Raw genomic sequence first — 14,572 nt, 5'->3', positions numbered from 1 at the left:
ATCTCTCAAGCACTTGGCCACAAGAAAGGGTGAGATTACTCTAGCTTTTGTAAATGATTGTTTGCAGTGGAGGACATGGTATTTTGGGAAATTTTCTCTGTTTTTGGGCCAAAGTAGTGAAGTTGCGTCGGTGCGTACCCTTTTCGAGGCACGATCAGTCAGAGAGGGTGTCGAGAATCCCATGGAAAAATGTGAAATTTTCGGTGACGGCACCTACCACCCACCACGGAGTTTAAGAAACGTGGCAGAGCATGTGGGCATGTCTGCGCAACGCCAGCAGTACGCAGTTACTATAACCCAATATGATTTACCCTAGTTTGGATAGCCACACAAGCTTAACCCTTGCCGCCAGGAAAAACAGACGTAAATTGAAGAGAGGAGACAACAGGAAAGATTGAAATTGAGAGGAAAAGACGAAGATGAAGAGAGGGAGAGACAGGAAAAGGTGACTGCCAGTTTCCCCTGGGTGCGTCAGCCCAGGGGTGCCGTCTACGTGAAGCTGGGGCCAAAGGGGTGTGTTGCCGCCACTGGGGGCCCTTAAAGGGCCAATCACCCAGCATTGGCTCAACCCCCAGGATGCCCTTTTCCCCGGACACGGCAAAGCCACGCACGGCTAGGCGTGGGAGGGAGTCAAAACTCCCCCGTTAGCTCGGGTCCGTGGTGTTGCTACACACCAAATGCCTACTCGCGCAGGCGCCCCTTCGGGGGTTCGCCGATGGAAAGACGATGAAGTTCTGAAAACTCAAGTTGAACAGCGTGAGAAAATCAAGAAGCCAGTTCTTCGTCCGGAAAGCCCGTGCAGTTCTGGGCCTCCACAGACACCTCTCTCTCGAAAGGGACACCAGTTATACAGCCTTGAAGATGGTCACATATGAGACGCCTCTCAATGGAAGGCAGTACAGGAGGAAGCATGGCCACAACACGTGCTAATATGAGGTCACAAAAGATACACAACTGTAAGTTTGCATGATTCCCATGATCCTTCTCAGTGAATTTCACTGACAACTATAGGAAAACTGCACTGTCATATGGGCTCTAAGAGTGGCGTGCTCCGTCAACAGCATTAGCCCTAACACAATTACCGGATTGATGGCATATAAGCATCACATCAAACCTCGCTTTAAAAGGCGTTCAAGCTAGGGGTGGTCAACTGCTCCCATGAATGATGCGATTGATAGCGCTCCCATTAATTGCAGAGGTGATAGGGTACCTGTTATTGGCATCAAAACTTCTGGTGATCTACCACGTCCTCTTCGGTCTCGAAGAAACCAAAGGCAAGCCACAATAATTCAGGGATATATTTTGTATGTGCCTTGAGAGCTTTGTGAGGCCCCGCCGCGGTGGTCTAGTGGCTAAGGTACTCGGCTGCTGACCCGCAGGGCGCGGGTTCGTATCCCGGCTGCGGCGGCTGCATTTCCGATGGAGGCGGAAATGTTGTAGGCCCGTGTGCTCAGATTTGGGTGCACGTTAAAGAACCCCAGGTGGTCTAAATTTCCGGAGCCCTCCACTACGGCGTCTCTCATAATCATATAGTGGTTTTGGGACGTTAAACCCCACATATCAATCAATCAGCTTTGTGATGATTTGCCTTTCACTATATATAGAGTCAGGTGGACTACTCTAGGTAGACAATACGAGACATCACTTGCGTACGTCAAGAAATTTCACCACATCTTACTCTATGCTGCGAAATCAAATTAAATGAATTAGCCTTAAGGACACTTTTTGTATATCTTTCATGTAAGCGTTATTGTGCCCAATCCTAACTCACTTCAATTGAAGGAAACGCTCTGCATAGCACATTTCACTTGTATGAACGTATTCCGTGACACCATCTAGTGACTCATCGTCATGATGATCACGTCAACAAGTACAATCATGTTTTTGTAACATATCTTTACAATGAGCTTCCGGATGAGCAGCACCACAGGCGCGCCACCGAGACTTAACAGGGAAGCCATGATAAATGCAGCAGCTGCTGCAAAATATAAACAGGTGATGGTTTTCATGAGGGCCAGACGAAAGTGCATCTGTCCGAATGGAACAGCGCATATTTCGTGTAGAAGCGGTGTTTCGGTTGGCCATGCTGGTCATTTTCAGTCTGTGAGAAGGTTGAACTATAGAAAGTTTATGGGAGCATGCACAACTCAAATCTTCATCACTGCAGTCTTAATCACACAGGTGTGGAAATACTGCTGTAATATTTGTAACATGATGAATAAGCATAAAGTTCTAATGGTAGTATGAGGTTAACAAACATAAACAGATTCCAATGTATCAGAACAGCAGATGTTTTCTTCGGATATCAATGAACGATAAAAGAGGTGTTTAGTGAACTACATTATATTTTAGTGAATTTTCTATTCCGCACTCTTTTGTTTTTGAAGGTGCCTTGAAGTTGGTTCAAGTGAAGTTTCACTGCAGCGGGCAAGCGCTACAATGACTTTCTTGTATACAATTTTACGACAAAATTACATGCTAAATTTGTGCGGAGATGCAATTTGGTGTGTCATACTTACGGTTTACAGATAAATTCATTGTTATGTAGCACAATTTAGCTTGCACCATGATGGGTATTATCCTGTAAGTGAGTCACATCAGCCCTCCATCATGCAATACAATGTAGCAGTTTATTACTTTGATGAGTGTACGTAATAAAGAGAACTAATACTTGTGTATCTCAGTGACTGTAAAACTTTACCATAAATATCAAACAAATGGGAGGAATAAATTGAAGCTCTTTTGAGTTATTCGCAATCTTTCGCACACAATGTGAGATATATGAAACGATATTTGAGGTGTGTTCAGATATTGCACAGCAACTGTTTTTTAAGGATGTAAATTGTACTAATAATTTAAACGCTGATTTCGAGCCACTGCACCTCTGTTTATGCTTTATACGATAGCTAAATTGTTTAATACTGGTAGGTTACTATTTAGGCCAGGCTGGTAAAATCCAGCCATGATATATTTTGTTGCAAAAGAAGTAAACCAGAAATCTGGTAGACAAAAAGTGAGCTTTGCCCAGTTCTTGTGTAGCTGTTCTTCCATGTGCAACTAAAAAATAATATTCATCAATACACAGCCCAGTCTATCTGTGTATAATGTTTTCCAGTCAAATCATGCGCGTGATTCAAGGTCGTGTTTTCGCTTCAATATTTTCGTCCTAATGTGATCACATGCACCTGATGTGTTCTGCAGTGGCAGTACAATTAGGTCTACTTTTTCACCGTGTGCCTCCTTCCTATGGCTAAGCTTTCTGTCGTAAAACTATACAACTTATAGAAACGTCCCGCTTGCGCAGAGAGCGCTGCACAATACCAGCGAAAGCTGAAAGAGCGGCCTCTCTAGAAGCTGTTGGAAACTTTCTTGGATGATGATAATGATGATGGAGATGATTATTTCCGGAAGAGTGGCACAGCCCACCATGGAGGATCGACCACGTGCTGTGCGGCAGTTCAATTTATGAAACAAATATTAAAAGATTAAAATAGCATTTAAAAAGAGCAGAAAAACAGGGCGAAGCTCATATTCGAAAAACAATAATCTATAGAGAAAGAAAAATATTTGCGAGGGTTTGGTGTCTTTTAATGGAATACACTTGATGTTCAATACATGAAGTAGTATTTTGATAGTTAGGTGGAGTGAATAAATTTTAGATGTTTTAGATGCACTGATAGCGTCAACATGACATTCTTCTTGATTCTCTTAAATAAATAAATCATTCATCGTCATCATTATCAGCCTGACTACGTCCACTTCAGGAAAAAGGCCTCTCCCATGTTCCGCCAGTTAACTCGGTCCTGTGCTTGCTGCTGCCAATTTATACCCGCAAACTTCTTAATCTCATCTTCCCACCTAACCTTCTGTCACCCCCTAACCCGCTTGCCTTCTCTGGGAATCCAGTTAGTTACCCTTACTGACCAGCGGTTATACTGTCTACGCGCTACATGCCCGGCCCATGTCCATTTCCTCTTCTTGATTTCAACTATGATATCCTTAACCCCCGCTTGTTCCCTAATCCACTCTGCTCTCTTCTTGTCTTTTAAGTTAACACCTACCATTTTTCTTTCCATTTCTCGCTGCTTCGCTCTCAATTTAAGCTGAACCCTCTTTGTAAGTCTCCAGGTTTCTGCTCCGTAGCTAAGTACCGGCAATATACAGCTGTTATAAACCTTCCTCTTGAGGGATAGTGGCAATCTACCTGTCTTGATTTGAGAGTGCTTGGCAAATGTGCTCCGCCCCATTCTTATTCTTCTAATCACTTCAATCTCGTGGTTACGCTCCGCGTTTATTACCTACCCTAAGTAGACATAGTCTTTTACAACTTGATGTGCACTATTACCTTTCTCGAAGCGCTGCTCTCTTTCGAGGTTGTTGTGCGTTACTTTCGTTTTCTGCAGATAATTTTAAGACCCAACTTTCTGCTCTCCTTGTCTAACTCCATAATCATGAGTTGTAATTCGTCACCTGAGTTACTCAGCAATGCAATGTCATCGGCAAAGCACAAGTTACTAATGTATTCTCCATTAACTCTTATCCCTAACTGTTCCCATTCTAGGCTTCAGAAAACCTCCTGTAAGCACGCGGTAAATAGCATTGGGGAGATTGTGTCCCCCTGGCGTACTCCCTTTTTGATTGGTATTCTTTTGCTTTCTTCATGAAGCGCTATGGTAGCAGTTGATCCCCTGTTTATTTCTTTCAGAATGTTTATATATACTTCATCTACACCCTGATTCCGCAGTGTCTGCATGACGGCCGATATTTCTACTGAATCAAACCTCTTCTCGTAGTCTATGAAGGCTGTGTGTAGTGGTTGGTTATATTTTGAGCATTTCTCTATTACCTGATTGATAGTATCAATGCGGTCAATCGTTGAGTCGCCAGTTTGAAATCCTGCTTGTTCCTTTGGTTGATTGAATTCTAATGTTTTCTGTACTCTGTTAGCAATTACCTTTGTAAATAGCTTGTGTACTACAGAAAGCAAGCTGATCGGCTTGTACTTCAAGTCCTTGTCATCTGCTCTCTTATGTATTAGGATGATGTTAGCGTTCTTCCAAGACTCTGGTAATCTTCCCGTCTGGAGACACCTCGTAAACAAGGTGGCTAGTTTTTCTAACACAATCTGTCCTCCATCTTTCAGCAGATCTGATGTTACCTGATCCTCACCAGCAGCTTTGCTTCTTTGCATGCTCTCCGAAGCTTTTCTGACTTATATCATTACTGGTGGGGTGTTATCTGAGTTACTGCTAGTTCTTATAGTATTAGGGTTGTGGTTGTCTTGGCTACTGTACAGATCTCTGCAAAACTCCTCCGCAATTTTAACTATCCTATCCATATTGGTAGTTATTTTGCCTTGTTTGTCCCTTAGTGAATACATACGATTTTTGCCTATCTCAAGTTTCCTCTTCACTGCTTTGACGCTTCCTCCGTTTTTCAGAGCGTGTTCAATTCTCTGCATGTTATAACTTCTTACATCGCATACCTTACGCCCATTATTCAACTTAGAAAGTTCTGCCAGTTATATTTTGTCTGTTGTACTTGAGATTCTGATGATTTGACGCTTCTTAATTAGATTCTTCGTTTCCTGGGAAAGCTTGTCAGTGTCCTGTATAACTGCCCTGCCTACAACTTCCACTGCACACTCCGTAATGATACTCGTCACATTATCATTCATTGTATCTACGCTAAAACTGGTTTCCTCACTAAGAGCCGAGTACCTGTTCTGAAGCGACACTCTGAATTCCTGTACTTTTGCTCTCAGTGCTAGCTCATTGATTGGCTTCTTGTGTATCAGTTTCTGTTGTTCCTTCTTCAAGTCTAGGCGGATTCGAGACCGTACCATTCTATGGTCACTGCATCGTACCTTCCCAACCACTTCCACATCCTGCACGATTCCTTGGTGTGCACTCATTATAAAGTCTATTTCGTTCTTATTTTCGCCATTAGGGCTCCTCCATGTCCACTTGTGGTTTCCTCGTTTTTGGTAGAAGGTATTCAAAATCCGTAAATTATTGCGTTCTGCGAAATCTACTAGTAGTTCTCTTCTGGCGTTTCTTGTAGCGATGCCAAAATCTCCTACTGCCTGGTCTCCAGCCTGCTTCTTCCCTACCTTTGCATTAAAGTCGCCCATCGCTATACTATACCGTGTTCTTACCTTACGCATTGCCGATTCCACGTCTTCATAGAAGCTTTTAACTGAAGCGTCATCATGGCAGGATGTAGGCACGTAAGCCTGTATACCACCTTCATCTTGTATCTTTTATTAAGTTTATTACAATACCTACCACCCTTTCATTACTGCTATAGTATTCCTCTATGTTGGCAGCTATGTTTCTGTGAATTAAGAACCCAACTCCCAGTTCTCTTCTGTCTGCCAAGCCTCGATAGCAAAGAAAGTGCCCATTCTGTAGCACTGCATAGGCCTCAGCTGTCCTCCTAACCTCACTGAGCTCTATTATATCCCATTTAACATCCTCTAGGTCCTCGAATAGTACAGCTGGACTTCCCTCTCTAGATAAGGTACTAGCATTAAACGTTGCCAAGTTCAGGTTCCAATGGCGGCCTGTCTGGATCCACAGATTCTTAGCACCCTCTGCTGCGTTGCAGATCTGACCGCCACCGTGGTCAGTTGCTTCGCAGCTGTTGGGGACTGAGGGCCGTGAGTTAATTGACGCATGCATGTGGGAGGTAGTGGCCAGATACTGCACCAGCGTGGCCAATCCTTCTCTGGTGAGGGAGCGCGTTCCCGGCGGTGGTTACCGGTGAGGCCGCACCCCAGGCCTCTTAATGCAGTTTCATCACCACGCGGATTTTTTTTTATCCGGTTGGGAACTGCGCGGCACCGGTATTGGAACCATGGACCTTTTGCATGCGAGTCGAATGCTCTAACCACTAGAGCATAACATTGGCACCTGAATATATCCTCCATAACAATGGTACTTTGAATTAACAGCTTGCGTAGAAGAATTTGAAGGATGCTTTATGAATTGTGAAGTGGGGCAAAACCATGAGGCTATTTGGCTGACTATGCTACATCTTCTTTTGCACTCGCAATAGGATGGCGCACAAACAGACTGCGTGTCCTTCTTTTTTTAAATTCGAATGCATTTCATAGTCAAGCTATGTCAGGCATCCGGCGTTGTCCGCGCGCCAGTAGGTGTTATCTCTCCGCTCTCACTCCTTCTCCTTAGCAACAGCTGTGGGCGTACGCGCTCATCCTCTTCCCTAGCAACTGAAGCATGTGGTTCGAGAGAGTGTAGGAGAAGGTAAGTGCAGTGCTTCACCAGTCTTTCTCTCATCATTTGCTCTCTCTTCTCACAGTACCCCTTTTTTCCGTTTGCTAACGCCTCATTCTCGGCCATTCACTGGCTTCGCGTTTTAAAAACATCCAGAAATGTGTGCGCGTGGCGCCACTGTGAAACACCAATGCCGAGCTGAGAACACTGTTTGTTTTGTTAACTTCATAGCGTTTTAATCGTGTATGGTAGCTACTCGAGGCAGAAAAACGTCACACGCGGCGAACGGCCGGCGCTATGGGCTGCACGGTGTAAGAAAAAAAAAGAAAAAAGTTTTCTAGTGCTAGGTTCTCAGGTGCGAAAAGCCATTATGAATGCTACGCAATGCATTTGCATTGCGTCAAGATTTTGTTCGGCGAGGTGCGGGCATTTTTGTTTGAGTTTGACTGTGAATCACAGACGCTACAAAAACCTGCTTTTGTTTCGCATGCGTTTCCATTTTCGCGCATCGTGCAGACACTATCCGCGTTCCACAACTCATAAAGCTAGTTTAATCTGCCTCAGAAGGGGGAGAGGCCACAGGTGACGCTATCCAAGTGGACCGGATGGACGGTGGAACCCATGAGTATGACACAATAAGGAATTTTGTATTACAACTGACGGCTTTCTTATAATATGGTCTACGGTCATGAATAAGGAGCAATGCTATTGTCGTCATGCATAAATCGCCGTGTAAAGGGGTGCGATGCAGGATGACCCGAGCTTCTCGGCAGACGAGTTTGCTCCGAGTTTTCTCTGCAGTGGCATGAAGACAGTGAGTAGCGTGTGATAGCAGCGTTGATAGAAATGGCAACAAGAAGGCACGTGGCGTTGGACACGCATGTAGGACGTTTGCGGTGGTTTACAAAGAAACACCGTGTGCGAACACGTCAGCGTCGCCACTAAGTGAACATTTTAACAGCGCCGCGACGTCAGCGTGATTGCTGCGCTATCTTATTGCCAACTCAACACGTGCCTCTCGCAAGCATGTTCGTGGGCGTTTGTCCTCTTTCAGACAGGTTTTTTTTTTCTTCCAGCTGCAGCATGAAAATTTCCCAATCTCGAAGGCAGCAAGGTTGCACGGTAAATAGCATTGGGGAAAATAGCATTGGGGAGATTGTGTCCCCCTGCCTTACACCCTTCTTGATTGGTATTCGGTTGCCTTCTTTATAAAGCACTATGGTAGCAGTTGATCCCCTGTGGATTTCTTTCGGGTTGTGTGTATATGCTTCATCGATGCCCTGATTTCACACGGCGTCGATGAATAAATAAATACAGCAACGTAACTGACCCTTGTAGCAGTGCCATAGTGCCGACGCCCCCAGAGAGAGCAATGCTGACGTATACACTTCAAGGCCACTTTTTTGAAAAGGAGGTTTGAGAAATATGCCTGAGGCTTTGTTGTTTTCGACATTCCATGAACACATCCTTGATCGTTTCTGTTTCATTAAAAAAGTCAGACTGGCGTGAAGGAATGAATCCAGGCTGGCGAAAGTAAAAAAATAATCAATGTTGTCTGCATTGCAATTTTGTTAGCGTAACTTCCATTTGCTTTGTGCTGAACCATGAGCTATTCCGTGGACACCTAGGACACTGGAAACTTGTAACGCTCAGAACAGAAAATTTGGTATGGTCCTCGAACTGACACCTAGGATACTGGAAACTTGTAAAGCTCAGAACAAAAAATTTTGTATGGTCATCGTGCTGACAAAGGTTTTTGATTCGTGCGAAGGTGTTATTGCAGGATGGTTTTAGAAATTTTAGGACAGGTCCTTGAACGGATGTTGCTGCTAAGGTGTCCCCCGCTTTATTCTGTTTTATTCCAGTGTGGCCCGGTGCCCAAACTAGACGGACATCAAGCACATGATTTGGCATTTACGGATAAACCTGTGCGAGACAGCTCAACAAGTGAAATGCGGCTAGAGCAGTGCATACAGACAAAGAGTCTACTTAAGAAACCCGTGCTTGGCGTTTGCACAATGCAAGAATTAGTGCCAATATTCTACCTGGAATATAGTTGTGAAATCGGGAGCGAAGGAAAAAGGACCAACTGAAATCTGTTAGATAGATTGCCACTCCGGCTATCACATCACTTACATGATCATTCTCTGGCAACTACTGAACTAATCCACACAGTCTTAATGTGATCTTTCAACAACCTTTTTAAACATCTGGTGGGCAATAGTTTAGCGTTATTTGTAAATAAAACAAATTTAATTACCACTGAGGGAATAAATACATTCGACTAAATTATACCACAAAGTGATACTTGTAATGGTGTCCAAAGTTTTTCCGCGAAAGTTATTAGAGGTCTCTGTCGTGTAGACCACTCAAAGTGAGAAATGCGGACGGCTCAACTGAGGAAAACATATCGAGAGTGCATGCGTGGGGACGCAGAGGTGTTTAGTCATGTTTTAACTGTTAACATTTGAAAGCTAGTTTAAAGTTTCGGCATGGTTGTATGCCTTGTGATAAAATATATTATTGGCTAAAAATTTTCCAAAGCCGAGACATAAACGTAGACCCTTACGTTCTTAAGTTAAAAGAGGGCATTGTAAAATAACCACTGCTTCAATATTCGATTCGGTAGCTGATGATGATGGGGAGTTATAGCTGATCAATTTGCAATCGGTAGGAAGCATTCAAGGACCCTTTCGTTATGCAATTCATATTGTGCTACGCCTGCCAATACAATCAGCAGTAAGTGACGCCTGGTTGATATTTTCCTTTTGTGGCCCGTTATATTCCTTGTATCAACGTGGTTCTTCCCCGACACAATATTTGTATAGAATTTACGTGTTTAGCAGTTTCGAGCACCGGTAGTTATTGCGCTGGTACGATGAAGATGCAGGCTCGAACCCTATCCTATGCTGAATATACTACGTCACTCTTGTTGTGTTCTGTTCAGCTTTGACTCTGAACATTCGCGAAATCCTACGTACCGATGAAATCGATGTCTTCAATGCATGACGGTGGCTGTGGTAACATTTGTCTATTGAAAGAAACTTTACAAGATGAAGATGCAGATATGTACAAGTCTAGACACATAAATATGTTGAACCATCGTATTTAATTTGTGCAAGCAATTGTTTTCAGTCGCGCAAAAATGCAAACAAGAAAGGGCTAATACTACCACCAGATTGGGTAAGCTGTTACGTAGTGCTTATTCTTGCTAGGGTGGTAGCACTGAATACTGCCGTGAAGATATACCTCATTGGATGGCGCTAAACTACACAACTGACGTTAATCTGACGTGACGCTTGTATTATAGGAGTATATAGTGTGAGCGCAGTCACCGACTCTTCATCAATTGGACGTGACATCATCATTTAAATATATTCCTCATCTGTAGATACTACCATCAGTGTGTGCCAGATCGAGCTCGTCACAAATGAAGCTCTTCCTAATAAGTGGATGAAAGGTCCAATTGATGAAGAAGAGTTGGTGACTGCGCTCACAATATGTATTGTTTATGATATTATATTAGCAGCATCGCAACGCCATTCACCCTTTACGAGCATTACGACCCCAGAGTATGTCTTTCTAAAGCAGTTCTAGGAACCTTGCACGGCTCTGTAGTAGAATGCGTCAATATCACGTAGAATGCTTGTGTTTGGTTCCTGCTGGTTGTGACGTCCTAGCTGTGGGCGCCACCACCAGCGAACTGTTTAGTCACTGAGCACCTGATGAATAGACTCGTCTTAGGATTATTCTCTTCCATGTGAGATAGGAGGAGACAAAACGCTGGTTCTAGCCCGAAAGGCGGCGGAGAAGACAACGGCTACCTGAATGCCGGCGTTTAATTGGATTTGAAGCCGCATAGCGAACAGAGGCACCGCCATTTCGGCACGCATATATGACTGCGCTCCATGATTGCAGGGACGTCCACCCGTATCGAATGTCTGTGGCATTGATGGAAAACAGTGGGAAAGTTTGAAAAAAGTATAACGCCTTAGGAATTAGTTCAGAGAGGACGCAACGAGGTTTTCCCTCAAGGCAAGACAGAGACTTTGCTATGCTCCACACCTGATCATCAAGCTTCGAAGGCTCTCACCGTAATCCTCACCTACACTCCTATTTTAATATCAAGTATTGCAATTGGAATACCTTCATCTAAATAATTGCTGTTCACCTAGCATAGATGGGACATCAATTGGACATCAAAGTGGAGAAACTGAATCAGTTATTGCATCCATTTTTGGCCTGTTTGTTTATGTGTGTAGCATTTCCGCGGTTTCTGTATGTTATTGCGTGCTGTTATAACCCAGTAATACACGTGGTTATGGGTGCAAAAAGGTTCTGCATTCTTCTGCCCGAATTCTCGATACGAGCATCCTAATACTGATGACACTGTTGCAGCCTCATTTACACGCTGCATTTGTGTGGTCAATGCACTCAAGATAAATATTTAAAGACGATAGTTTTTCTTGAGGCACTTCGACGCAAAAACTTTGGTCTGTTTGTGTGCCTACCCAACGACTAAAATCTAACCCTATCGGCAGCACACGCCATTATTGCTCAAATTTCTGCATTCAAGCCTGTGCGATTGTCAACTAAAAAGCAAATAGTGCCCACATCTAAAACACGATAACGACACGTCAATATTCTTTTCGTGTGTCTTTGTACTAGAAAAGGCATACATAGGTAATTCTAATGACCGTATTGTTTATCACGCCACGCTGACCATGCGTTGATTGAATATAATGAAATTTAACGTCTCGGAACCATCATATGATTATGAGAGACACCGTAGTGGAGAGCTCCAGAAATATTGACCCCCCTGGTGTTCTTTAACGTGTGTCCAAATTTGAGCACACGGGCCTACAACACTTTCGCCTTTATCAGAAGTGCAGCTGCCGTAGCCGGGATTCGATCCAGCGATCTGCGGGTCAGTAGCCGAGTACCTTAGCCACTAGATCACCGTGGTGGGAGCGCTAACCATGCAACGACATGCACAAAAAAGCAAGCGTTTCCAACACTTTGCTAAGACGACATGGTGGTGGCACCTGCCCGTCGCTTTGCGTTCTACACTTTATCGCCTCCGAGACAGGCACGCACGCCTTCATTCGTTTTCAAAGATAAGTGCCAGATAGCGCTCTTGTCTCGCGTGGTTCGATGCACTCGTTCACCTTCGCTGCACGGATCGAGGAGCTCTAACGCAGCGCCTCCAGAATACAATTCACCGATTTTCTCACGCAGAACATCAAATGAACGTTTTTATCACTATCTTCAGACCCTGATATATCATCTTTCAACGACATTTGGAGTGGAACATGTAGATAGGGGACCTATGCTTTAACTCTGGAGCATTTAAATTACCAATGTTTGTTCTTGCCATTCCTTGGTATGTAAACTATCAATCAGTTGTGCTATACCACGCACCACGGCCCGTTGCTTATGATTACGCGCCACGCGTGTCTTCAGAAAGGAGTTTGACGACGTTCCTGACGGTATTTTGGCTTGTGAATGCGAAGCATTTCTTAGCGAACTTCGGCGACTTTTAGCGTATCTATCTATCCATCTATCTATCTATCTATCTATCTATCTATCTATCTATCTATCTATCTATCTATCTATCTATCTATCTATCTATCTATCTATCTATCTATCTATCTATCTATCTATCTATCAGCTTACTTTTGGTGCTCTCGTGGTCTCGTAATTTTGGTTCACTTGGCGTGAACCAAAATTAGCATGAGAGGGTAATATGGTTTGACAAATATGATGCCCTGGTCATTAAAATAATAATAGAGAGTTTTAGTACTGCGTAGGTATTTTACGTGGCAGCGTTGCGTACGTTAGGACTCCACGTTTCGCGCAGTAGGCATCCGCAGACCGCAACGCGCGCGTATCGCGTTGCTCTATTTACGCACACATGCGACGTGTCCGTGCGTACGTACAAGGTGGTCGCGCCACTCTCGAAGACTTTCGCGACAGCGCGAGGCTTCGTTTGGCGAAATTACAAAATAAAAGGCGTACTACAGCGTACTACAGCGACTAAAATACGGCCATAATCCAGCTAGCAGAACTAAATTCACTCAGGTTGGACTTGAACAACACGTACTCCTATATTGATCGACGAGATGGCACAAACCACTTTACGTTCATTACGAACGTGGGTACACGAGTACCATGGCGTACTAAAAGCGAATTCGTGGCAAACTACGGCACCTAACGCAAGGCGCTTGCGTGGTGCGTACGTAGCATCATTCCGCTGTACTAAAACCCTCTGATGTCACAATCCCGTTGCATGCGTCGTCGAACACTTCCCGCTGGACAGTGGCCCATACCCACGGGCCGATATATGTACCCAAGAACGACGAGAACACACATGAACCCTTTTAATGCACAAGCGTTAAGAAATACCCGATGTCGGCAGCGTTGACCCGACAAATGCAAAAAAAAATAAATGCCAGCTTCTCAGCGGGAATCGAACCGAAGCATTCTGAGTGGCAATGAAGCATTTTACCGCAGAGCTATGCAATGTCTCGGAGATAATTCTTACATAGACGCTAATCATTGTGCAACGTAAAAGTGGTTGCAGTGCTGCCTACCCCATTTTATAAACATTAAATATGTACTCCTATTTTACAGCTGTCACGCCTGGTTAACGTCGATTGTAGTTAGTTGCCATGCGCTGAAGTGGATTTTTGTAGCAGGGTCCAGGGCCAGCATCCTCGCGAGCATCAGCGGTTTATATCAATGTCTGGTGTTGCTAGTATGCATGTTCTAGTTGGCACTGTTGTGCAAGTGCAAACATTTCGTTATATAAACATCTGCAACTCCTTAACATATCTTTGTGCGTGCAACATTTATACTGTGATGGAATGGTGAAGGCAACCTTTACTAGGTCCAGAAGACATGATGAATACAATACATACATTTAGCGTCCTTTCATGACGTGTCGCTCAATAAATTGCAACATGGTAATTTGCACAGCACATTCTTCGCATAACGTGGATTCCCAGGTACGTAGGATCTGCCGATTTTTTTCATGTCATGACCAGCCTGGCATTTTTGTGAAGCCCTCTCGCACTCGCAAATTGATTTCGGTCTGTCCTATGTTATTCAGACAATCAGGAGAGCACGCAGACGTATGCGGTCATACATACATACATACATACATACATACATACATACATACATACATACATACATACATACATACATACATACATACATACATACATACATACATACATACATACATACATACATACATACGTACATACATACATACATACATACATACATACATGTATACATACATACATACATACATACATACATACATA

General features: G+C 43.8%; 1 protein-coding gene across 2 annotated transcripts in view; it reads right to left on the bottom strand.

The window, feature by feature from the left end:
• LOC119179871 (japanin-like-RA2) overlaps positions 1–14,572 on the bottom strand; it is a 146,006-nt gene that overhangs the window by 16,505 nt on the left and 114,929 nt on the right. For both annotated transcript variants that reach the window (XM_075869320.1, XM_075869321.1), the window contains one exon: positions 2,520–2,581. In XM_075869320.1, coding sequence (XP_075725435.1) covers positions 2,520–2,581 — 62 coding nt within the window. The remainder of the gene's footprint in view (positions 1–2,519; positions 2,582–14,572) is intronic.

Source organism: Rhipicephalus microplus, chromosome 7 (assembly GCF_043290135.1).
Source record: "Rhipicephalus microplus isolate Deutch F79 chromosome 7, USDA_Rmic, whole genome shotgun sequence".
NCBI classification, from domain to species: Eukaryota; Metazoa; Arthropoda; class Arachnida; order Ixodida; family Ixodidae; genus Rhipicephalus; species Rhipicephalus microplus.
The sequence above is the reverse complement of the archived record's forward strand: the minus strand, read 5'-3'. Positions and strand labels throughout refer to the sequence as shown.